Source organism: Lepisosteus platostomus, chromosome 7 (assembly GCF_059453375.1).
Source record: "Lepisosteus platostomus isolate fLepPlt1 chromosome 7, fLepPlt1.hap1, whole genome shotgun sequence".
NCBI classification, from domain to species: Eukaryota; Metazoa; Chordata; class Actinopteri; order Semionotiformes; family Lepisosteidae; genus Lepisosteus; species Lepisosteus platostomus.
Genome location: NC_142617.1, coordinates 43,723,573 through 43,748,483, shown reverse-complemented (window position 1 = coordinate 43,748,483; position 24,911 = coordinate 43,723,573). Strand labels below are relative to the sequence as shown.

Sequence of the window (24,911 nt, the reverse complement as noted above, 5' to 3'; positions counted from 1 at the left end):
GAAGCACTGCTGTGGTTTTGACAAGGTAATTTATTGTACTGTACAACACCAATGCAACAATCAGTAGTCCCTTTTCTCTGGTCACTGGTGCAGACAAAAGAGAAGCATGATGGGACAGCAGTCAGGGCGAGACCCTGCAGGACTCACATGCAGTGTGTTCACAGAGTGTTCCCTCTGATCCACGATTAAAAGAAACACAAGAGGCTCAGTTTCTGGACAGTGAATTCCTGCTACTGTCACTGTGTTTCTCTAAAACGGGGGGGGGTCAAACTTCAAACTTAATTCTGCCTCTTGTCCCCCAACAAGGGCTGCAGGCTCCTCCAACTGTTCTTACTTAACTGAATTAACCGTGTCACCTTCGGTTCTTCTCTCCAGACCCCCCTCAGATGAGGCACTTCAAATCTCCTCTGTTAAACCATCTACACAATGTGAAAACCTTGCAGGGCTTTCCTGTTCGAATGCATGATCAACCAAGAGCTGAAGTAGGAAGGACAGATCCTGCAGCCCCGCGGGACTGGAGCTGGGCTCCCCTGTGAGCACACGGGGCTACAAGCATTTGGCCCCAAGGCGCCCGAGGCAGAAGGCATGGCACCGTGGCACCTGAGGCAGGATGCAAAAGCATTCTGTTCTGCACTTGCCTGCGCCCAGTCGGAAAGTGTGTTCTTGATTTGCATTGGAAACAACTCATTTACTAATTAAACTAAAGGGGAACAGGCCGTACATGTCTTGCATGGGGTGCCTGAGGAAGTACAGCACAGAGCACTACAGTGCAGCTACCTGCTCTCTCAGCAGGGTGCAGAGAAACCCGTGGCTCACAGGCCTTGGCGCCCAAGCCTCGGGGGAGAATGTGATGTTCCTGTAACGGCAGGGGGCCTGTGACAGGCACTACCAGAAGTTCTTGTCACATGTGATGGAAATAAAACCGCGCACCTATGAAATGAGCCTGCGCATATCTACAAGCACTGCTGTAACGGCACATCTACAAAGCACAGTTCTCACCTGCCCTGACCACACGCAGACAGGCTCAAACTCAAGCATTGCTATATGCTGCGTTTTCTTTTCCTGAGATTTTAAGCCTGAGTGGTGTGACCAGGCATCTGTGGAACATGCAGGTGGCTGTAGTTGTGACTACATGTGAAAAGACCTTGAGGTGTAGTTTTCCTGGGGACTCAGACTGTGCCGGGGGGAGAGGAGAGGGTGGGGCGTTTAGGGTGTTTAGGAATCGTTAACAGACATGTTCTCGACTTGGTTCTGGAGGGCCTGGTCCACTGAGCCCTGCTGCTTCTTTTTCCCGGCCTCCTGCTGTTTCTTCTGTTTCTTGGATGGCTCCTGGTCGATGGGAGCAGCCTTCACGAACTTGATCATCTCGTTCATGCCTGGACACAGACACAGAGCATGGCCATCAGATCCCACTCTCTCTCTCACACACACGGCCGTCAGAGCCCACTCTCTCACACACACACACACGGCTGTCAGAGCCCACTCTCTCTCACTCTCACACACACACAAACACACACACACTCACACATGGCCATCAGATCCCACTCTCTCTCACACACACGGCCGTCAGAGCCCACTCATATATACACACAGCCAACAGAGCCCACCCTCTCTCTCACACACACAGAGACGCACATGGCTGTCAGAGCCCACTCTCACACACACACACACACACACACACGGCCGTCAGAGCCCACTCTCTCTCTCGCACACACACACACCCGTCAGAGCCCACTCATACATACACACAGCCAACAGGGCCCACTCTCTCTCAATCTCACACACACTCACACACACACAGACACACAGACACACAGACACACAGACACACAGACACACAGACACACAGACACACAGACACACAGACACACAGACACACAGACACACAGACACACACGGCTGTCAGAGCCCACTCTCTCTCAATCTCACACACACACACACCCGTCAGAGCCCACTCATACATACACACAGCCAACAGAGCCCACTCTCTCTCTCACACACACACAAACGGCCTTCAGAGCCCACTCCCTTACTCACACACACACGGCCATCAGAGCTCCCATCCCCCTCACACATACACACCTGTCAGACCCCACTCAATATTAGCATCGGCAGGTGTACAGAAGCGCTGAGGTTTGTCAAACCCTCCCAGGACTGTACGCTCAAACAGGCTTAGACATGGACATATCTAGCCAACCCTCCAATCACTAACGGTTCACCCAAAATGTAAGGATCTGGACCTGCCACTCAGACCTCATGCACAGCCACAGAATGAACAGTTCTTCTCAGATGCCACTCAAACTCAGGCTGGCGGCCCTACTTCACTTTCATGAGAAGGATGTCTCTAGTACTCCCACACGGGACAGTGCTACATCTAGTGGAGAACTGGAAGCCCCACAGTTCTCACCTGGTGGCATGAATTCGCGGAGCTTCTCTGGGATGATGATGCCCTCCTCGGTCTGGTAGTTCTCCAGGATGGCGCAGATGGCACGCGTGGTGGCACACATGGTGGCATTGAGCATGTGGACGAACTCCGTCTGCAGGAGGAGAGCGCGAGAGAGAGAGTCAGGGCCCGCTGGGCAAGGCCCCAGCTCTGCAGGGGGTGTCAAAACACCACCGAGGGACAGATATATACACAGAAGTCTTCTAGCTACCAGGACAACATCAATGAGTAGAAAACCGCTGATTCAAGAAACTCCAGCTGAAAAGTGAACTTTGTAAATTAGATTTCTATAATGGAAAGGATAACGTTTTCTCTCAAAAGTATTTGCTAAAACTTTCTGCCTGCCATTTAACCCGGATAAAACTTATGTTCCTATTAAGACTTAACTGCACTTTCTTAAAGAAAATTGAGTAGTATTTCTGTGAAGACTAATATTTGATCCTTTTATAATGACCAATCCAATACAGATTTGACCAAACCTATATATTTATGTATTTAACACTCCATCTTGGGTGCCACAATGTACACAGTTCTAAAAAAGTGCAATGGTAAACTAAATGAAGCGATAAAAGAAAACTGAAATATCCTCTGTATGTTTTACTTGTAAACAAGATAATAAATAAATCAAAAGTGAATAAAACAACAGTAAGGATGAGATTCTCCCCATCCTGTTCTCCTCTGAGGATGCTTTCTCTTCAGACACGGACAGAACTAATACTGTTTTTTTTCCATTAATCAACCGCGAGGTTAGGAGAATGAAAGCTTGAAGAGAATGAAGGCTGAGCTCGACAACTCTCCTGTTCAGATTCCTCCTGCTGCAGGGGCCTAGCCGTTTTGAAAACAGCATTACCACGCTGCGGCCTGATCGCGTCGGAGGTTGGAGGCCCCCCAAGGAAAACCAGGTTGCTGCTGTGATTCATTTCTCTTATTACTACAGCCGAGTCCAGGAGGCATCACCTTGTCCATCATCTTCTTGGTCTGCCCGTAGCGGATGCGAAGCCGGCGGGCCTGGTAGTCAGTGCAGTTGGAACAAGACACCAGCTCCCGGAATGCCGACGATCCGGGGAACCAGGCTTCCAGATCCAGCTTTTTACTGGCGGCGTGGTTCAGGGAGCCTGAGGGGACAGGAGGGACACACGCGGGTCAGACAGCATCACCTCTCACACAGCCCTGCAGCAGGGCACACAGTCGAGACAGTGCAAGCTGGATCAAGGGCAGAGATGATAAAACTGAGCAATGGGTTAGCAAGAACGGACTCGGAGCACTGTGGACATTACTGGTCCCCACGCTACAGAAAAGACACTGCTGCTCAGAAATCAGTCCAACAACATGCACTCAGTGGACTTCTGAATCAACAGTGAAACACTGTTTAAAGTGGAGGCTCCATGGAAGTGGATTCAAAACAAGAATAGGAGGCACTTTGCTAAAAAGGTTGTGGAACAAGCTGTCAGGAACAAGCTTCACAGTCATGTTACTGCAGCTGAAGCCCAAGTTTTCATTCAAGATGGACAATATGCTCAGAACAGTTAGCGGTTAGCAACTGAATGAGCTAGACATATCAGAAGGTCTCTTCTTGTTCTGTAACCGTACTGAGGCTCTTGGCAAAATGAACGGACGGTCAGTTGTACAGCTGAGCTCTAGTTCGTTTCAGAAAGACTCAGGACTCCTGGCTCTGAGCTACAGCAGAGTAGGGTAACTCCAGTACTGCTGGTTTCACTGCAACTAGAGAACACAGGCAAACTGACTGCCTATTTCACACAAGGGGCTCAATGAAGCAATTAAATTCCAAATAAATTCCCGAAAGGAAAGGGGTTCCTCAGCTGCCCCCCCAGCGCGCTTCGGCCGGACAGACCAGAGACGATGTTGACGATGCGGTAGGGGATGCCCAGGGACTGGTAGAACTCCTCCGCCGTCCCGATCATCTCCTCAAACATCTCCCAGGACTTGTTGTCGTGCGGAGAGGCGTAGATGAACTGCTCGATCTGGAAGAAAGGGCGAGAGTGTTTCAGCTCTTCGGCTGAGGCATTCCGCGTTCCAGTCCGCTGGGATATGATGGCAAACGAAGGCAAGGTGAGCAGGAGAAGAGGTCAGCGTCGCCCTGGTCACTGTACAGCGCTGGGAATGACACTGCCGTGACTCTGGAAGCACTTCTCATGAGTGAGAAGGAGAGATGGCGTGAGGAAGACTGAGGGAGGGGGAGCAGGCCGAGGGGCTGACCTTCTCGAACTGGTGCACACGGAAGATGCCGCGCGTGTCGCGGCCGTGTGAGCCGACCTCCTGCCGGAAGCAGGTGGAGATGCCGGCGTACCGCAGCGGCAGGTCCTCGGGCTTCAGCCACTCATCACGCAGGAAGGCGGCGATGGGCTGCTCCGAGGTGGCGATCAGATACTTCTCGTCCATCGTGTTGTCATCTGCCTTCTCGCTACCCTTCCCGATCACCTGATCACAAGGACACAGTCACGCGCAGAGCCCTCCTCAACTGCGCACATCTAACCAGCGCAGGGACACAGTCACGCGCAGAGCCCTCCTCAACTGCGCACATCTAACCAGTGCAGGGACACAGTCACGCGCAGAGTCCTCCTCAACTGCGCAGTTTACCAGCGCAGGGACACAGTCACGCGCAGAGCCCTCCTCAACTGCGCACATCTAACCAGTGCAGGGACACAGTCACGCGCAGAGCCCTCCTCAACTGCACACATCTAACCAGCACAGGGACACAATCATGCGCAGAGCCCTCCTCAACTGCGCACATCTAACCAGTGCAGGGACACAGTCACGCGCAGAGTCCTCCTCAACTGCGCAGCTTACCAGCGCAGGGACACAATCATGTGCAAATCTGATCAATGCAAACTGTTCTGAGTTTTCAATAACACCCAAAAGCTGCAACTGAGCCTCTACATTGAAGGAGCTTAACCAAAACAATGGGTCTGAACCTCTGAACAGTTCACATCATGCCATATAAGCTCAGGTGATTACTACCTAAGTGGGGTACATATCTGGTTTATCAGACACATACTCTTGTCTGACCTCAATGGGATTTTCATGAGCACAGATCCTAAAGAAGTAGAGTGCCATTAATGCCAGAGGTCACAGCTTAGTTCTACAAGCACAGACAATATGCATGATTCTTCTGCAGATCTTATTTTAATGATGCAAACTCAGCCTAACTGCTCGCTATTACACAGCACTCTTCATGCTAGGGAATGAAGGGGACCTACTGAATCTGCCACTGGAATGCAGCTCCCGTAGAGACATGTGGCAGCCCCACTGCATGGCAGACCCAAACCCCATATCTCCCGAGTTCTGGATATTCCCTATCTGGAAGGCTTATGGATCAGGCTGGTATTTAAGTGAATGAGCAGAGCAATGCCAAAGGGGATGTATGTACGATCAAGTGTATTTCAAATGCTCCTGTAGTAGGAAATAATAAACCAGTATTTGAGATCCAGATAGGTGAGGCAGTGGAGCTGCTAAACCGTGGACCACAGGGAGACGGGTTAGCACGTACCTTGTAGAGCTCCTCGTCGAACTGGCTGAGCTGCGCCACCTCCTGCATGACCTCTTTCTTCATGAAGAAGGGTGTGTACAGCGGCGTGTAGCCCTTGCTGTGAAGTATCCGCAGTGCGTAGCTGATCAGGGCCTGCTCCAGGAACACCAGCGGCCCCTGCAGGACAAAGGCAGAATAGCAGCAAACACTCGCAGGTCTGAGCTTGCGTGATAGTCCACTACGAGCACAGAGATATCTGTGCAGGCACAGTCCAGTTACACTGCAGCTGGTACAGTATTTACCTACTGCCACATTTCCTGCTGCTCATCACTGCTTGTAGCATGCAATATTACCTAAGCAGCTGCATTATTACTAATCCAGTAGTAATTTCCTTACAGAGTTGGGTTTGGCACAGACGACACAAATTACAGGGCAGGAGAAACGGCAGCTGCAGTCACCTGCGCCCAGGAGGTTCACTGCGTTGCTGGGCGTGGTTATCTGTGGCCAGTGAGTGAACTGTACACTCCCGGGCACTTTCAATAGCACGAGTGAGGGGTACCTGCGAGAGCTGCGGTCAGGAGGCCCGTTACAGGAGTGCGGCCTGCTGGTTTTGCTGACCCGAGGGGCACCAGCGGACAGGCTGTGCTCTTACCTTGAGGAAGTAGCCTCGGCTCCCGGCCACCACGGCCCCCTTCTCCCCCTCGAACCCGTCCACCATCACCACGAGATCCACATGGGAGTACTTCTTCTGCACCGAGCAGTCCCCCCACGTCCGCTCCACCTTGTTATCTGCGTCCTGGGAGGAGAGAGAGACCGGACAGGGGAGGCCAGAGAGGAACAGATCGTGAGCGAGTCCCTCCGCTGCCCTGACGGGACAGCACACGTGCCTCGGTCATCGCCGTGCCTCTGTCAGCGTGGCTGGAAAGGAGCCTCTGCTAAACTACTAACAGTTTTTTCTTCTGGTGAAGCAATTTTTGAAGACTGTCAAAAGACGTCCTTGGTAGCAGATAACGAGATATTGAGGTACTATTTCATTAATGCTAAACAAGATTTAGAAATTTCCCTCAGTGACTCACAAGTCCAAAGCTCTGAGCAGAGCCCCAGTAGTGGTTCATACCACAGCTCAAACTCTGCTGATTTTAAAAGCATGCAGTGCTGATCCACCCTAGACCGAGGGCATCAATTGTTTATTATGAAGGAGGTACAGCACGCCACACAGCAAGAGACCCAGTTTTAAAAATCAAGAGCCAAATAGAGATGCACTGACTTCAGTGTCTACAGACCTGGCGGTGCACCAGAAATGAAGTTCCACAGTTTTAATAGCACAGAGTCTTAGGAAAACTGTCTCCACTATGCCAGCATGGGGATTCTGCAGCCTAGCCATGCATCTCAACTCGAGGCTCAGCAGGCAGAATACACTGCTATAGCAGCTGCTCCCAGCTCTCTGTCTGACAGACACTGCCATGCCTGATCTCCCAGTCTCTATACGGAGTGGTCCAGATCTCCCATCTCTAGCTGTGGAAGAGTGCCGGCGGCAGTGAGCCGCCCCTCACCTCGTCGTTGCTGATGGGGACGCTGGGATGCAGGAGGTTGCCGATCTCCCGCAGGTACTCGAAGCGCTCGGCCTCCAGCTGCAGCCGCGAAGCGTCACCCTTCGCGATCGCCTCGTCCACCAGGACACGCACCTTCTTAATCTGCGTCACCGTCAGGCCCTGCGCAGGAGGGGCGAGAGGGGCTGATCAGTCAACAGGAGAGTTATCAGAAGACTGCGGTCACGCCAGTGCAGGATCAGTGGAGAAGGAGACAGGGGTTTGATTCAGAAACACGAGCTTTCAGTTCAGCTCACTTCTCACTGACACAGGCTAGTGACTGGGCTTAAATCACACTGTATTCATACACCACACACCATGAGCCTGCACACATCCTCATGACCTTACATCCCTAGTTCACGAATTTCAGAAGGTGTGAGTAGTGCAGGACAGGCCTATATAGTGCCCATCCCTGATAGCAGTAGGACCTCCAGGACACTGGATACTTAGATTAGAATTTTTCTGAGTGGAATAAGTTAAATTAAGACAAGACAAGATATTTTAAATCTGCACAAATCCTAACCTGTCCCAAAACAGTTCAAATGACAAGATGGTCGTGCTTAGAGCAAGAAAGCTTAAAGTTGGTGGACAGCAGACGAGTCCCTGCAGGATAACGGATAAACAGTTGTGAAAACTCTCTGAACACGGTCACTGGGTTTTTGTTTTGCTTGGAGCGCTTGAGCTGAGGACTGCAGGCACTGGCGCCGCTCCAGCTCAATGTCCGCAGAGACGCTGAGTTGTGTCGCTGGGACGGGAGGCCCACTTACCGCCAGGAGCTCTGCCGTCAGGGCCTCAAGGTTCTGCACCTCCTCAGGGAGAGAGTCGTCATCGCCAACTGGCTCCTTCTTCTGCAAAGACAGAAAAACACACGGTCACGCGGGGCCCCTACCGCAGCGCGCGCCCGGTCACGCGGGGCCCCTACCGCGGCGCGCGCCCGGTCACGCGGGGCCCCTACCGCGGCGCGCGCCCGGTCACGCGGGGCCCCTACCGCGGCGCGCGCACGATCACGATGCAGCTCAGGCTGCAGGCAGAATGTTTTTTTCCTGGACCACAGGCACACAGGTCGAGTGCATCCACACCGCTGCTGTCCCCCGGCTGCCTGCGGCCTCACCTTCATCTTGTCCCCGATGGTCTTGCTGCACAGGTTCTTCAGCTTGTTGAGGTTGTCAGCCTGGAACCGGCCTGCAGAGGAGAGCAGACAGGCGTCACTCGTTACCCCGAGCAAGCAGCTCGCAGGCGCTGCCCTGTCCTGTGGTTGCAGCTCAGGTGAGTTCAAGGTGCGAACTGATGCAGTAGTTAATGAACCAGAAAGACTGACAGCATGGTCCCCCGGGACGGGTGGCGAGGGGAACAGGGCTAGCAGACATGGACAGTGCCTTGCAAGCGATGACCAATTCTGTGGGATCCCGAACAAAGTGTGCACATTTTTTAACATGGCAACTATTTCAATCAAAACATGAATATTCCAATTAAACACCCTTATAGGTTAGAAAATTAAATGCCAGCAAAACGTCTGAAGACAAATTAAAAAGTACAATGTTCATTTTACAAGCATTCCCCCGCTTTCCTATGGCAAACCTACAGTCGACTGTCTGTGCGCAATTAGTGGTCCACAAGATTTCAGAATAACTGTATCAGTACGGACCCTCAGTCAGGTAGTGAAGATTAAGCAAAGATTCAACCGTGAAGACCAAGGAGCTTCCAAAACAGCCGAGGGATGAAGTCATAGAAGAACACAAAACAGGGAAAGGGTATATCAATTTTCACAGATATGAAATATCCCTTTGAACACAATGAAGTTGATTGTTAAGAACCACGTACCGCCCAGACACTGTCTGGGCCACACTGTCTCTCCAGACTGCGCAGCCAGACAAGGGGCAGCCAGGTGAGGGATGCCACCACCAGGCCCAGTGTCTCTGAAAGAGCTACAGAGCTCAGACGGGAGAAAATGTGCACCAGTCAATAATAAGCAGGTCACCCAACAAAGCCAGCCTGTCCAGCAGAGTGGAAACCCATCTCAAATCCCACATGGAGTTGCAATAAGGTATTTAAGAGGTACTGCCAACATGTGGCAAAAGGGTTTGTGGTCAGGCAAGACATAATTGGAACTTTATGGTCTAAATGCAAAGTGTTTATACAACAGGAACCCAAAATAGCACATGACCCAGTCAATACCACCCCTAGCATGGGGTGGCTTCTCATCAGCGGAGACTGGGAAACTGTCAAGACTGAGGGAAACCTGCTTCGGGCAGCTAAAGACTTTAAGCTGGGATGAAAATCTACTCTTCCACAGGACAATGTGCTAGAACACACGGCCAAAGTCATACTGGGGTGGTTTAATAAAGTCAACCACCAACAACTGACTCGAGTAGCTGAGTATTTATGCACTCAACAAATTTTTCTGTTTTGTTTTGCCGTTTTTCCTGACATTTCTTAACACCAATAAACGCGTTAAATTCGAGCAATCCAGTTCTGATCCAAGATATCCATGTGTACTGTTTATTTGTAATGCGACGCAATGTGACATCGTGGAAGAGGGTGAATACTTTTCCTCTGTTCATTTTAATTGCCCCCTCGTTTCGACTCAACGTCCTTAACTGCCAGCAGAGGCAGCTGTAGGAACCTCAGTGCGTGGGGAGAAAGCGCCGGATGGCGCCGACTGCACCAGCAGTTTAAACTGCGAAGCCTTGACTGCTTGTTGTGACTGATCTGCCGAGAGCACATCGCGACAGACCAGCGCCGCTGCCCGCACGACACGCCGATGACACGGCAGCTGCACAGCGCCCACACCCTGCCCCAGGTCCACGCTGTTGCGGCACGATTGCATCAGCTCGTCGTGGATGGGCGATTCCACGGCCGCGCGGTCTAGCCCTGCCTGCTCAGCCCCTCCTCATTCACCCACGCCGCGCTCAGCTGTCAGCAGCGAAAAGCTCGGGTTTGACACGAGTGGACGTGACAAGCAGTATGAAAAAGCACGACGTCTAAAAGACTTCACTCAAGTTTACGTTTCTCTAAACCGTACCTGCCTTGAGACCGATCCCCATTCAGATCAGCCTATTCAGCGCTATCTGACTCAAATGTCTGCAATAAACTATAAGGCACCTGCTCACGCACAGTGATTATTTGCCAAGAAGCGATTCGCTCTCAGCAGTCCTCGAAGTAACATTATTTATCTTATTTTGTAATAAATACAACAACATCTTTCCCAACCCACATTTCCTCCATTCTTTGTCCGCTTCCACCAGCTTATCCACGAGCGTGACATCTTTGAACCGCTTCGCCTGAGTTTCTCGCACGGTCTCCGGGTTTCCGCCTTTGTCCGTGCGGAATAGGTCCAGATCCAGCACCATTCTGCCGCCCCTCGGTTCTCTTCCCGGTCCCCTGCGATGAGCTGTGTCTGCTAGGCTCAGCGCGACGAGTGCTGACGCTCTACAGCCTCTCAAACTGCAACCAGCAGCACACTGAGCAGGAAGACCGGCTGACGCCACAACCGCAGAGGCAAGAGCAGCCCAGTCGAGCGAGCGATCTTTCGCTGCAGGGAAAGACGCCTGGCGCCTCCTGGCGGCGGGATGAATATATACAGCCAGATGTGGTCTTCCGTGCTTAACAGCAATCGTTTAAAAAAGGTTTTAAGATGTGAAAGCTTTGGCGATACTTTGCTATTAATTAGTCCTGCCAGCTAAGCACTTTGAATGAGAGAGTTAGAGAAGGAAGCAGACAGGGGGCTAATGAGGGAGAGAGATCCTTCACATTGTGATTGTTTCAGATCTACACCTTCACCTCAGTGCGCAGGTGCAGACATGAGAAAGATTAAAAGCCTCTCAGGGCTGGACTAGCCCTCCTTGTGGCTCCCTGCAGCTCCCTGTGGCTCCCTGTGGGCCCCAGCAGCTGTGATAGTGACAGGGCAGTGAGAGGGCAGAGGACGAGGCTGGGCAGGAGAGGGGGCGGCACAGATCCCATCCCACTCTGCTCTGGAGAACAAATAAAAATAATCATAATTGCTTACTCTTATATGGCGCTTTTCTGGACACTCCACTCAGAGCAATTTACAGGTAATGGGGACACTCCTCCACCACCACCAGTGTGCAGCCCCACCTGGATGATGCGACGGCAGCCATGGTGCGCCAGAACGCTCACCACACATCAGCTATCAGTGGGGAGGAGAGCAGAGTAATGAAGCTGTTTCATAGACAGGGATTATTAGGGGGCATGATTGATAAGGGCCAAATTTGTCCAGGTCACCGAGGTTACATCCCTACTCTTTTCGAGAAACGCCCTGGAATTCTTAATGACCACACAGGGTCAGGACCTCGGTTTTACGTCTCATCTGAAGGACGGTGCCTTTTTACAGTATAGTGTCCCCGTCACTACACTGGGGCATTAGGACCCACACAGACCGCAGGGTGAGCGCCCCCTACAGGCCCCACTAACACCACTTCCACCGGCAGCCTTAGTTTTTCCCAGGAGGTCTCCCATGCAGGTACTGACTAGGCGTACGCCTGCTGAGCTTCAGTGGGTTGCCATCTGTGAGTTGCAGGGTGATGCAACTGCTGGCAACTGGGAGCACAGAAGAATGAGGACACTGAGCTGTAAGGAGACCAGGGACCAGGGAGCCTCAGCTGCACAAGCACCCACTAGGATTAACTGGGTTCTCGTCCCCTGACTGGGGTGCCCGGCTGCTGTTGAACTGGCCTGGTTCTGATGGAGTTCAGCCATGGCGTGTCACCATGACAACGAGGACCCAAGAATGCCGCGACAGGGGCAGCAGACAGGGCGGTTCTAAAGTGGAGGGCTCTACCCCACTTTTGTCACACCAGCTTCTTCCAGAGCCCCAAGAAAGCTAAGGCTGAAACCCCAGGGTGTGCTTCACTCTTCCAACATGCTCCTGATTGCACAGCATCAGACTGGAAATGAAGAAGTGAGGATTTTCCCCAAGGCTTGTTTCCAGCTATGTTGTGAAACCTGGCCATGGCAGACAGCTCTCTGGGGAAGTGGTTTGGGTCGTGCTGGATTATAGTTTCACTTCGTGGTAGGCTGGCCGAAACCCACAGGAAGGAGTGACTCCATTTCTCCAGCACGACTGTTGCTGCAGTTGTCTCCGGTCGTCACCATGAGGGGAACGCTGCTCGTACTCCTCTTCCTCACCACAGGTAAGACCCCGTCAGCTGGCAGCCTAGAGCGGGAGACACTGTGTCCCAAGACGAGACTGCCTGAGCCGAGCCTGGGTGTGGCGAGGGGGTGAGGGGTTGAAATCCCAGTTGGAAACACCATCATCGTGCTTTAGCTCACCAGTTAGGCTAAATGGGCATCAGGACTGAATTTGTGAAAGGACGGGTAACGTTGAAAGACAGAAGTACTGAAATGTGCGAACAGATTCACTCTTCTAGACGGTTTGATTTGTCCAAGAAAAAGTGCAAATTCTTACAAAATTATGCAATACAAAAAGGGTGTTTTCAGTGGGGGACTAATAACAAAGTCTTTGAAACTTGGTGTCTTTTTATATGTATAAAACATCTCAAAACAATATGGACAGAACTTATGAGACATTTTTCAGATTTGAAGTAGTTCAGATTGGTAGCTGTGTCAGCATGCGTAAGCTGTAAAGGAACAAGTAATAGGTTTATTCCATGCTGAAAAAAGAAGAAAAAAACACAACGTTTCGGCTGTGGAGCCTTCTTCGGGTGCTAAAATGTTTTTAAATATTGAAATGTTTGGAATAAAATTGTACCACATTCTGACAGCCTGTCAAATAATGACCTGTCTGGTGATGAAATCAGAATGAGATAACAGACTGTCAGCCCAGTGGGGACTGAAAGACAGAAGCATTGAAATGTGCGAACAGACTCACTCTTCTAAATGGTTCAATTAGTCAAAGGAAAAGTGCAAATTACATTTTGTTCTCAATTTCCTAAATCAGAAAAAAATAGTTGATCTGCTGCACATTGTAAAACTCAAAGAAAGGCTGCAATGAGAGCAGACCGGGATTTCTCATTCACCTTGTTTTTGGCTCTTCAGCTGTGTCTTCCCTCACTGGGCCCGAGCGCCTCACAGTCTACACTGGGCAGAGGACAGAGCTGTCCTACTCCTACAGCAACGAGTACTACTTCAGCCATCGCAAGTACTGGTGCCAGGGCTACTACAGGAACAGCTGCCAGGTTGTGGCGTACGCCGACGAGGATGGCGCAGGGGCGGATGTGCAAGTGCAGGACGATAAAGAAAACGGGCGCATAACTGTCATCATTAATGGCCTGTCGCTAACGGACCCCACGGATTACTGGTGTGGCATTGAGAGGAATCACCTCCTGGACATCATGGCCTACACCAAGCTGGACATCGTCGAAGGTGGGGCCTGAGCGAGACTAGCGCAGGCTGCTTCTGGGTAATATCGCCACTCCCACCTCGCCCAGCGGGAGGCGCTGCTGTGTATAGGCACCCAGGAAGCCACAGAAATAGGGTTCAGTGTAACCTGTTGATATTTGTTCACTTAAGTCATTTGGAATCTCTACGGTACTAGTTAGGGTGAATTAGTGTCCCATAAACTTCAGATCAGGTGTCCTTGTGCAGTGAGTACAGTTTAATTAGCAATATTTATTTAAATAATGAGCTAGCCATGGCGCTGGTTCAGACTGAAAGGCGTCAAACTGTTGTCCACAACTGAATAAATGTAATGATCTTCTCTACAGCACCTCAGATATAGAGCTGTCAGGTTTACCTACAACACAAATCATTTGCTTTTTGCCATTTTGCAAGCACCTGTCTTTGCTAAAGCCACCCCATTTAAAAGAAGCTCTTGGCTGCTCTTCAGAGTCAAAGATGTGTCCATGCCAGGGCCCCCCTATTGCTCTGGGTGCACACAGTCTGTGGTGGGGCACTGCGGGTGGCAGGGTCAGTTGCGCAGTGCAGAAGCAGGCTGCAGTCTTTAGTGCAGTAGCTGCGCAAATGGGGCAGGAAACTGGAGTCATGTGACCTGACCACAGGAAGCCTGAGAGCCATGTGCCAAGAACAGAAAGTACATGTGACAGATGAATCTGTGTTCCTGTGATTCTGCTTATGTGTATGTTTTTCTTCTTTTCTGCTTTCTTGTCTCAGACTTTGTGTTTATCACATTCATAGGAAATATTATTGTTAATTTGAAAAGTGGCCTAGACTCAAGACAGTGAGCTCTCAAAAGCTCACAGTAAAAAGGAGCAGAATGAATAGACCCAGCTGATGCAGGAATCTAACACACTAAAAACGACTTAAACAGAAATCACCTAAGATGGATAATATAATCTGTCACAATCTTTGATTGTACAATCAAAGGCTCCAGACATTTATAGTAATTGTGGAATTACTGAGATCCTGGGATTGTAGAATGAATCTGCAGGATGAGAAAGGGGCTCAAGTTGGGACTGTTCACTGAGGACACTGTCCTCTCAGGCGGAGAGGACACAGGGCTGTCCAGAATAGGGAGAGGGTAAACAGCCCAGTTGTGTGATCCAGGTGCTGTGGTCCCCTCGTCAGACACAGACAGACATCATGTGGTTTGTGCAGTGCTTAAAGTACATGTGGTCTCTCTTATTAATCACTGCTGTTTTCCATCCTGTCTCTGTTGTGTGCAGGTCCCAAGGAGCGCCATGCACGGTAAATACATATATTTAAATCTTCTGCTCAGTAAAGTTAATTGTAATTTATTGAGGTAAGTGCTGTGGAATTGATTAAATCTTAGAAGGGGACGCAAATTTAAACTGTCTTGTGGAGTAGCTGTGTGCAGCCTCAGGCGGTGAGCGATGCTCAGAGACACTTGTGTTCCTACAGCCTGGACGCCCCTCTGGAGTACATCTTGCCCTTCTGCATGCTGGGCGTGCTGCTGCTCCTGGTTGGCATAGTGTTCCTGGTGAAGTTCCTGTGCCAGCGCAGGAAGGCTGCGAGCTCAGGTGAGAGAGCTGTGCCAGGGACATGGTAGGTCTGCTTATGTAAAGGAACATAACAAGCAGGATATGTGTGGCACGTACAGAACATGTAATATATTCATCAGGTATTTGTATGCTCCTATATATAAAACACTTGTGATGAAAAGTGCTATATAAATGTAAAGAATTAAAATTAATATTATGTTGTTGTGTAGTACTTATTATATTCTTGTTGTGCCTTTGCCTTCTAAAGTGTTTTGCATAGCCACCTATGTTCGCTATCTGCAAATCTTTTTTTTTTAAAGAATTTTTTATTAAACTTGTAAATACAAATACAATCAGAGGATCAAATTAGGTATAAGCAAACAAACACAAACAGAAAAGTAAACAATTAACCGCCAGAGGTAATAGGTAAGTTATATGATTAACTTGTATTTTTTACATATATCATATGTTTTCCGTGCTTTATTATTTCTGCTATCTGCAAATCCACAAGTGCTCTGACAGATCCAGATCTCAGCAGGTAATGATGATGTCATCCCACAGGAGTCCTGCCGCTGGGGGAGGAGCTTGCGGGGGACAGCCAATCAGGGGACGAGGTAGGTTCTGACTTCACAGTGTGGCGACCGGGTTTCCTCCCAATCCCCCCCACCCCCTGATTAACCCCCAAATCATCTCCTGGAAACCTTGACCTTTCCTGCTGAGCTACAAATGTCCGGATTGCTGGCAGCCGATGGCCTCTCCCTGATAACAAGTTACGTATCGGGGTTCTGTATGGGCACTGGGGTCTCACAGCAGCATGAGGTAATCACACAGCTCATCACCGCACGCTTCCTCTGATTTCTGAGCTTCATTGGAGGCGTCTTGACATCTGTTCTGCATATGATGGGTCGATCAGGTAAACGCACAGATGACTGCAGAAGCTGGGCCGCGGTCCTGAGAGACTGACAGGAGCGTTCTTGCCGTCTTCGGGCTGTGCTGAACGCTTTCTGTCGTCGTTACCTCTTGATCCACCGGCGTGCTCCTCCAGTGCTCCAGCTGTCTGGGAGAAGGTTGTCCGTGGGGAAGGTGGGTGCGTGTCTGTGTGCTGCCTGACCGGCTCCTGTCTCCTGTGCCGCAGGCGGGGCAGAGGCCGGACCACAGGGTGATTTACACGGCGGTGAAGGAGGGCGCCAGGTGGTCCTCGCCGGCTCCAGGGGGTGCTGCCGCAGGGCAGGAGCCCGAAGCCAGTGCCAACATCCACTACAGCGACATTGAATTCGTATAGGAGCCTGTGGGCGTGCTCGGACAAATAAACTCTCCAGAAAGTCCCCTGGTCACGGCTGCATGCTCTCACCACAACAAGAGACACTGCTCTACTGCCGCGTGGTCAGGCCCAGGCACTGTGCCAATTTCACCCCGTCCAGCAGAATCTCCAAGTCACTCTACAGCAGGAACAGCACAGGACCTTTAAGTGTAACTAAGGTTGCTGCTGGAAGAGGCATTAGTGGGGCCAGCAGGGGGCGCTCACCCTGCGGCTCATGTGGGTCCTAATGCCCCAGTGTAGTGACGGGGACACCATACTGTAAACAGGCGCCGTCCTTCGGATGAGACGTAAAACCGAGGTCCTGACTCTCTGTGGTCATTAAAAATCCCAGGGCGCTTCTCGAAAAGAGTAGGGGTGTAACCCCGGCATCCTGGCCAAATTTCCCCATTGGCTGTTATCAATCATGGCCTCCTAACAATCCCCCCCCTCTGTGAATTGGCTTCATTACTCTGCTCTCCTCCCCACTGATAGCTGATGTGTGGTGAGCGTTCTGGCGCACTATGGCTGCCGTCGCATCATCCAGGTGGATGCTGCACATTGGTGGTGGTGGAGGGGAGTCCCCATTACCTGTAAAGCGCTTTGAGTGGAGTGTCCAGAAAAAGCGCTATATAAGTGTAAGCAATTATTATTATTATTATTATTATAAAATAATCCATGTCAGCCGATACAATTCCGATACAATTCTGTACTCTCTACGGGTCTGCCTTCTTCAGTGGGCAGTGATAGACAGAGCCTCCTCTCCTCCAGGGCTTTACAGGTGCTGTCAAAGGGCTTTTCAGTTAACAAATTAAGGACATAAAAACACGTGGTGTCACTGGAACAGCTATCTCAGTTAGATATCAAGAACACCACAGGACCTGTAGCCCTTCAGGACAGGAGTTCTTCATCCCTGTTTTAATCATAAAAAGGTTTCAGCACAAACCCGTAGCTCCGGGGGCTGGGGATACAGTTCCCGAGGTCTTAGAGTAATCGGAGCAATAAACGCAGAGAAAAACTTCCTGTCGCTTCCTGACTGTCCTTAAATAGGTCCGACCGCGGGCCGACCGCAGACCACGTGGCTCCAGAGCCGGGGAGCGGGGCTTTGCACCTCTTCCTCCGAGTGGGCCAGTTCGGCTCGCCCCGCCCCCCGGCCCCGTCTTTCTGTCTGTCCGGGTAGCGCGTTCCTGCTGCGGACGGGTGCGGGGGGGGCGTTTCAGTCTAGAGCTTTGCACTGCCCAGAGCGGGACAGATACTTTTCTGTCAGAGCTGTGGTCACCTGTTTCCTGTAAACCAAACGCTGAGACCAGAGGCTTCGCGGATCCCCAACATTCTGCCTCGCTGTGGAGAAGCTGAGCTGAGCGCATCAGGGGTTCGGAATTCAACAGAATCAAAGACGAATAAAATGGGCATTTGGACCACCGCTCTAGTGCTGACAATTACAGGTAAAGACACTAGAAATCTTACGACTTTGTATTGAATGCAGATACATTTATACATAACGAGGTTTATTAGTAGCAATAATCTAATTGCTTATTAACTTGAAAATTAAAAATGGTGTTAATCTAAAATGTCAAATATTGTGCAATTAATGGGTTGCAAAAGTAAAACTAGATACATCTTTTATAATCACTTAAGTACCACCTGTAAAAGTTAAATCATTTACATATTTCAGATAATATGATTCCTAAATTAATCTACACAAAAAACACGTTTAGTATACTGCATATTATTGCAAAAGAAAATGTGTCGTGTAATGGTTTGTAATTATTGATTTGATGTTATCGTTATGAATTGTCAATTCCAGTTAGACTATATTGATGCTAAAATCACTTCAAAAAATTAAACAAAGACACATTATACATTTGTGTGATCTGATATTCATTTCTAATATTTGAAAGTGTATGATTACTGTTAGCACCGGGAAAGCGCACAGTGTCCTGACGATTACCTTTTCAGGGCATGATGAAGTGTGTACTTCTGCTAAGTGTGTATTTCGAGAACTAAAGAAAAGTAAACCATAACCCAGCGCAGGAGCGAATGGGGTCATTAAATAGTCTAATAACAACAGAATTCGAAATTGTGTATCATGTGTATCATGGTTATATTTTTCTATTTTTCTAGAATGTCTTTAATACTCTGCTGTTTTAGCGGAACTACTGGGTTTTCTATAAACTTTAACATTTCAGAAAAAGGTGGTTATAATCTTATCACTACTGTTTTGTTTGTACTGGTTTTAACAGACTTTTATCCAAAATGTTATGAAAGTTCGAATAAGAAATGAAATGTAAATGATAAAAAAATATGTAGAACAGCGATTTATATTTATACTTGTGGTGGTGCTGAGAAATGTTATTATTGCTATCGTGATTTTTCATTTATGTAATTTAATTCATCATAGTATTGTCTTATTGTTGTTTTAAAATTTCTTTGTTAGCCTTTTATTAAAAATCATTAACAGTTCATTAATATGTCAGACGATAAACCTCGAATTGTTAAATAAGAGCCGTTTTCAGGCCTTTAGTTTCAGTTGCAAGCAATATTTCCGTACCGGGGTCTAAAGTTATACAAAAACTCTGTCTCGAGGTCTGTCACTCGCTTAAAGATACTTTTATGTTGTAAAAATGGAAAAAGAAATATTGTATTAAACTTCTCACAGTGCGAACTGATAAAAATGGCTCTTCTGTGTTTACAGCGCGGTTTACAGATGGTTCGTCTTTTTCGCGCTGAACCTTTTTTTGACGCTTTAGACAAGCAAGTCGAATGGTTTGTGACATAACGGTGTTGGGCAATAATGATTTAAGAATCGATGTTGCCAGCTCGGAGACCGATGCCGCTCTCCCTTTGCACGCCCATCAGAGGTAGGGCATTTTTCATCTGAAGAGCCAGCCGTCTGTGCCTGGACACGGACACGGACTCGCGCCGTGCGCCGAAACGCCTCCAGTCCCCCTGCAGTCTGTGTCCCCACTGTCTCTGCCTGATGCGGCGCCCATCCTCGCTGTCTGCCCGCAGGGGTCGGGGTCGAGGTGGCGCTGTTCCCCCAGGAGATGGAGTGTCGGTTCGGGGAGGCAGACCGGGACAAACCCAAGGTCTGGTGCAAGCAGAACACCACGCAGTGCTGCTCGGGCTACGCGGTGTCCAGCGCGGAGGAGAGCCTGTACGGCGGGCAGGTGACCATCCGCGTGTTGCGGGACCAGAACAAGTTCACCGTGTCCATCGCGCAGCTGCCCGAGGGCGAGGGGCGCTACTGGTGCGGCGTGCTGAACCCCGACAACACCATGGTCAAGCTGGGCGAGGCGGACTTCTCCGACGGTGAGACCCTGGAGGCACTCGTGCCCGCACAGTCGTACAAACGCCACAGGCATAAAACACGTACACGAGTCAGACCCTCTTCACACTCACTTCACACTTCACATTCAGATGCTGCGCAGCTATGATGTTGCTAAAAATATTTCTGAGGATTCCGACCTACGGAAGACTGAAAGCGAAGCCTAGAGATTGGAGGATTTTTACAATATACTTCGATTTACCGTGCATTAAACAGCATTAGAATCTACCAGTTGTTGGGAATGTGTGCGGGCGGAGCCCTCCCAGAGCTCGCCTCTGACGCGGCCGTCCTGTCCTGTCGCGCAGGTGAGGTGCCGGTGTGGGACATCCTGCGCTGGGTGCTGCTGGCCGCCCTGCTGCTCAGCTCTCTGTCCAGCAGCCTGTACGCTAAACGTGAGTCCCGCTCGCCTCTCCGAGCACCGGCTGCACAGATACTGACAGTGTCCGTGTCCGGCGCTCTCTAACCCAGCACGGCTTCTTGTCTCTTTCTGTTACAGGGAGAACCGGGAAAGAAAAGGTACGTCTCTCGTGTCCTTCTCCTTAATAATAATAATAATTCTACTACTAATAATTATAACAACAGAGCATAGGTGACACCTGCTTATTACTTGGTCAATTGGTCCTTCCTCATTTCTTTAACAGAACTTTCTGGACATTATAATGTAAATGGTTCTGGGGCCCATTGTGATTAAAATGCTGTAGAAATTCAATTGTATTAATATTTTATTATCACTAGATAGGTCTCGTATCTGAAGCTTGGTACGGGTAACAGACGCGTCTCTAGCCTGCTCTGTGCCGCTGTGTTTCAGAGGGACGAAGCCCCCTACGAGGACGTACAGATGATAAATCTCAGCGCCAAACACGACTAGGGACCCCGTGACGTCACCCCGCGGCCCGCGATGATGCCGGCGGAATGAAGGGCGAGCTGGGAAATGGGAGAGGGGTGGGGAGGGGAGCAGGCTACCCTGGTAACGTTCATCACTGGACAGATTTGGGGTGGTAGTGTAAAACAAGGACTCTGTCGGTCCGCCTCCAGTTGTATATATGTAAATATATATATATTACGCAGAGTAAACAAAGTTAAGCTTCCAGTAAATTATAAGTCGGACTCATTTTCTATGTAACTGTGCACGTTTAACGACATCAGCTGATAGAAATGTCTTCTTCTTATTTTTTTATATTGGTTATATGTTACTTGCCTCCACAGACAGGAAATGTATAAAACGAAATGTATGAGCAATATTCTGATTCCGTCGAGGAAACGTGATGGGTGCACTTGCGCCGGCTTCCCACCAGGGGGCAGTATCGCTTTACTGCTGAATTTCATTTCTTTCTTTAATGTCCGTTTTTATTTTTCCGAACAGTTTCTACTTGTCACCTTCCTCGCCCTATCTGTTATTTTTTGCTGTTTTCTAACTATTGCAATTTACGACCGATGCTCTTTGTGGCCTTCCAATCAACTGTAATTGCTCAACCGGCAGTGGAGGAGCTGGTTGAGGTACTGTATGGCGCAGTGGTGGTGTGACGGGGATGGCTGTGTGTGGTGCAGTGAGGAATGAATGGATTTCTGCCCCGTGCTGTAGCTCATATGGACGGCCCACTGTCCTGCCTGCTGCCCGCAGCTCCAGGGTCCTGGGTTGGTGCCTGTCTGTGTGGAGCTGGCGTGTTCTCTCTGTGACAAGCACATTAGTCTGGACTGGCTGCGCTACACTCTCCCCCTGCGGTTTCTCCTGCACAGGAAAACACTGGCTGATCCCCTCCAGCTGCAGAGTCTCCTCAGGGCTCGCTGTGCTCTGCAATGGCTTCTGAGCTCTCAGTTGTCTAATTTTAGATTTGCCTTTAATTGAAATTTTGATTTGATACATTTGAACGCTTTACTTTTCACAATTCTAGATGTTAACATTTTAAACTTTTACTGTTTTTACAGGCAATTTGAAGCTGTCAATTGCTTCAAATTGCTGTCAAGTAAATCTTGAGCTGCTGAAAACAACAATTGCATCCTCAAAGAGCAAATGTCCACTGCTGCAATCTGAGTTCCTCCTAATAAAAAGGTCACTGAGATCTCCAGGTGTTGCTGTCTGATTTCCGATGTCTGCGATGCCTCCTCCACAGTGTGCTCTCGATGGGAATGCTGTGCTCTCTCTGCAGTCTCTTGCTCACTGAAGAGCAGGGTTCCCGGGACCACAGAGCTGAGCAGAGCTGCCCCAAGGCCTTCAAGGGCAGCAATGGGCTGCCCCAGGTGATCAGACCTATTAAATAACCAGTCCAGTTTCACCTGCTGCCCTTGAAGGCCAGAGCTGCCCATCTCTGCTGTCCTTTCAGACACGAGGGGTTTGGTGCAGAGAGCACCTGGGTGTGGCCCACCCTTCACAGCCCGGTGCATAGAAGGTGATTACTCAGGCCACACGAACCTCTGCTGTGCTCACAAGCTCATTAATTCTTCGCTTAAGAAGATGTTTTCTTTCCTGTTTTGGCAGGAAGTCATTGGGTATAAGAAACCTGCTCTGAGCTGGTCTTATTTTTTTTTTTTCAGTTTAGTTGACCTAGTTGAAAACGGCACTCGTGATAAGTCTAAAAACATGAAGTCGCGTGTGGCTGTTCATGGCTTAATCCCTGAGCACAATGAGGCGTAAGGGTATTGAATGACTGACGTTGACTGTTGTCTCGCTGGTGCTGAGACCCTATCATTACCGCTACGAAACCACAGCACAGATATGACAAACTGCAAGTGTATGCAGTGACTTCCCCTTCACCTCATCGCAGATACACACTCTTGAGATAAGGGTTCAGGTTTCTGAGTGCCGGAAACACAGCACCAGAATATTGTTTGCCTCTGGCTGCCCTGCCTGTCTAAATATGAAACCTGAGTCCTCTCAGCGCTCAGCACCTGCCAGGCTTTGGTCTCTTTAGGCCCCAGAGCTTGCTGGTGATCTGGCACGTTCCTGGGTGCAGAGGCCTCGTGGGCCCCACCAGTGCTCCCCACTCCAGCCCTTTGCCCCCAGACACCTCTGTCCAGACTCGCCAGCCTCCAGCCCTGCTCAGCTGCTTCCCTGTTCGTTGCCTGAAGCGGGCAGGAAGATGTGCGGTTTCTCACAGGAGCGTCTCGGGACTGCGCAGACCTGTGTGTCTGGTTGCAGCCGGCAGGTGCTGAGAGGCTCTGTGGGAACCGCGCTGGAGCGCCCTACAAGCCTGCAGCAAGTCTCGACACACCTGGCAATGTGGGCACACAGGTGAGGTGTGTCGATTCCAGCTTTTGCTTCCTTGTTTACTGAAAGGCTGCTGAGAACAGGAATTCATGAGAATATTTATTTGGCCTGCATTCCAATACCACTGATCATGAATGCAGTACAATGCAGAGGCCAGGTGTGGTTTGGCTGCCTTGTTCGAGTGTGCCGTTTCTCTTTATCAGTCAGTGAAAGGAGGCTCTAGCCCACAGATCACAAACTGCTCTAGAAACCTGAGGACTCAGCTATAGGGACTCATTGAAAACATGGGCATATTTACACATGCAAAAGCCTCTATGGAAAAGATTTCCCACTAAGTCAACAAAGAATTAAGAGCAGCCTGGGACAATTGGGGGTCCACAGGAGAGCAGCCTGGGACAATTGGGGTTCCACAGGAGAGCACCTGGGACAATTGGGGTCCACAGGAGAGCAGCCTGGGACAATTGGGGTTCCTTGGGGTTCCACAGGAGAGCAGCCTGCGACAATTGGGGTTCCACAGGAGAGCAGCCTGGGACAATTGGGGTTCCACAGGAGAGCAGTGCCACAGGAGAGCAGCCTGTGACAAGTGGGGGCCCATGGGTGAAGCAGGGGCCCACAGGAGTCTCCTGCTTTTGGACGCTGTCCAAACCCTCAGGAAAATGAGATTCAGGCTCAAGGTACAAAGCTTGCTGAAATGCCAGGTGAAAAGGGGAGGAGCATGGACTTCCCCTTAAGTGCTGTCTTAAGGAAATTTCAAGTTGCCTTTGCGCAAACCCAAAATCCAGTCGGAGACCTTTCTTAGGGCCCCGCGGGGCTCAGCACACTTTCTGACACTCTTCCAAGGTGGAAGATTTCCTCCGGCCTGAGGGCAAGAGCAACAGAGACAGCTTCTTCCACGGAGCGAGAAAAGAAGACTCCATCAATCACAGCCACGGGTCCTGCTCGGCCCCCCGAGACCCTGCCTTCCTTCAGACACCCTGGCAGCTCTGTGAACGTGAGACCAGGAGAGCCCCCTTATCAGGGCTCAGGCACCCCGTCTGGTGGAGTCCCCGGGGCGTCCTGGTGTGTGTGTGTGTGTGTGTGTGTGTGCGAGCGAGCGTGCACATGCGTGTCATATGTTGCAGCCCATTATCAAGACCTCAGTCAGGATGAGCTCACTCATTCATGAAATCCCAGAATTACTGACGCAGCTGGTCACAGGCAGAACGATCCGTGCGCTGGTCCAGAACCACTCACTCTGGACCCCTAGCTCCCACCTAGAGGACAACAGCTGTTCCACTGTGGTTAACAGTATATGTCACAAAAAACTAATAAAGTGAAGGGACATAATCAAAATAAAATAAAGTGAAAAATATACCTATTCCACCCATGGTTACTAAAGGTAAGCACCTGAAAAACCTGGGCTAAATGCAAAGCACCTTCTGACAATTCACCTTGAATCACAGTTGTTGAGTAACAGGTGACTTTCAGTCTGTTGAGCAATTTACAACATTACGCATCTATTGCAACTAAGATAAAACTGACTGCTACTACAGCTGCTGCTGACGTCACTCTCCTGCTCCTCATCAACAACAGCCAATCGAAATGTTGCTGTCATGCGTGGGCCGGTATAATGAGGCTGATTGTTCCTTTGTTTTGATAATCCCGAAGCGGGGCGAGAGGATTAAATCGGTCTCTTTGCGGATCAA

General features: G+C 49.9%; 3 protein-coding genes across 4 annotated transcripts; 2 read left to right on the top strand and 1 right to left on the bottom strand.

Moving 5' to 3' along the window:
• Window positions 1–10: 10 nt before the first annotated feature.
• On the bottom strand, window positions 11–11,005 carry sars1 (seryl-tRNA synthetase 1). Its single transcript, XM_088640640.1, has 11 exons — window positions 10,734–11,005; window positions 8,631–8,701; window positions 8,287–8,367; window positions 7,484–7,642; window positions 6,583–6,726; window positions 5,952–6,107; window positions 4,661–4,882; window positions 4,296–4,425; window positions 3,401–3,558; window positions 2,408–2,537; window positions 11–1,376 (listed from the first exon to the last, which is right to left on the bottom strand). Exons 1-11 carry the CDS (start codon window positions 10,867–10,869, stop codon window positions 1,216–1,218), a joined length of 1,548 nt encoding a protein of 515 aa, XP_088496766.1. The 5' UTR covers window positions 10,870–11,005; the 3' UTR covers window positions 11–1,215.
• A 1,557-nt stretch (window positions 11,006–12,562) lies between these two features.
• On the top strand, window positions 12,563–16,863 carry LOC148658882 (CMRF35-like molecule 9). Its single transcript, XM_088640597.1, has 6 exons — window positions 12,563–12,669; window positions 13,535–13,861; window positions 15,121–15,142; window positions 15,317–15,435; window positions 15,958–16,010; window positions 16,532–16,863. Exons 1-6 carry the CDS (start codon window positions 12,630–12,632, stop codon window positions 16,676–16,678), a joined length of 708 nt encoding a protein of 235 aa, XP_088496723.1. The 5' UTR covers window positions 12,563–12,629; the 3' UTR covers window positions 16,679–16,863.
• Window positions 16,864–17,365: 502 nt separating this feature from the next.
• Window positions 17,366–21,704, top strand: LOC148658881 (CMRF35-like molecule 6). 2 transcript variants are annotated; one of them, XM_088640596.1, is made up of 5 exons: window positions 17,366–18,138; window positions 19,706–20,005; window positions 20,327–20,413; window positions 20,518–20,537; window positions 20,830–21,704. In XM_088640596.1, the coding sequence occupies exons 1-5, from the start codon at window positions 18,099–18,101 to the stop codon at window positions 20,887–20,889; spliced, it is 507 nt and encodes a 168-aa protein (XP_088496722.1). In that variant the 5' UTR covers window positions 17,366–18,098; the 3' UTR covers window positions 20,890–21,704. The 2 variants fall into 2 exon arrangements, with proteins under 2 accessions (XP_088496722.1, XP_088496721.1); XM_088640595.1 differs by having other exon boundaries at window positions 17,366–19,554.
• The last annotated feature ends 3,207 nt before the right edge of the window (window positions 21,705–24,911 follow it).

What these genes read in the sequence shown, in the direction of transcription:
- sars1 (XM_088640640.1), bottom strand. Translation starts at nt 10,869, where the DNA reads ATGGTGCTGGATCTGGACCTATTCCGCACGGACAAAGGCGGAAACCCG. An exon ending in TGACGGCAGAGCTCCTGGCG is followed by an intron (nt 7,643 to 8,286) that starts GTAAGTGGGCCT and finishes CCTCCTGCGCAG; the next exon opens with GGCCTGACGGTGACGCAGAT. An exon ending in CCGCGAATTCATGCCACCAG is followed by an intron (nt 1,377 to 2,407) that starts GTGAGAACTGTG and finishes GTCTGTGTCCAG; the next exon opens with GCATGAACGAGATGATCAAG.
- LOC148658882 (XM_088640597.1), top strand. Translation starts at nt 12,630, where the DNA reads ATGAGGGGAACGCTGCTCGTACTCCTCTTCCTCACCACAG. An exon ending in CAAGCTGGACATCGTCGAAG is followed by an intron (nt 13,862 to 15,120) that starts GTGGGGCCTGAG and finishes TGTTGTGTGCAG; the next exon opens with GTCCCAAGGAGCGCCATGCA. An exon ending in CAGGAAGGCTGCGAGCTCAG is followed by an intron (nt 15,436 to 15,957) that starts GTGAGAGAGCTG and finishes GTCATCCCACAG; the next exon opens with GAGTCCTGCCGCTGGGGGAG.
- LOC148658881 (XM_088640595.1), top strand. Translation starts at nt 19,503, where the DNA reads ATGTTGCCAGCTCGGAGACCGATGCCGCTCTCCCTTTGCACGCCCATC. An exon ending in CCTTTGCACGCCCATCAGAG is followed by an intron (nt 19,555 to 19,705) that starts GTAGGGCATTTT and finishes GTCTGCCCGCAG; the next exon opens with GGGTCGGGGTCGAGGTGGCG. An exon ending in GGAGAACCGGGAAAGAAAAG is followed by an intron (nt 20,538 to 20,829) that starts GTACGTCTCTCG and finishes GCTGTGTTTCAG; the next exon opens with AGGGACGAAGCCCCCTACGA.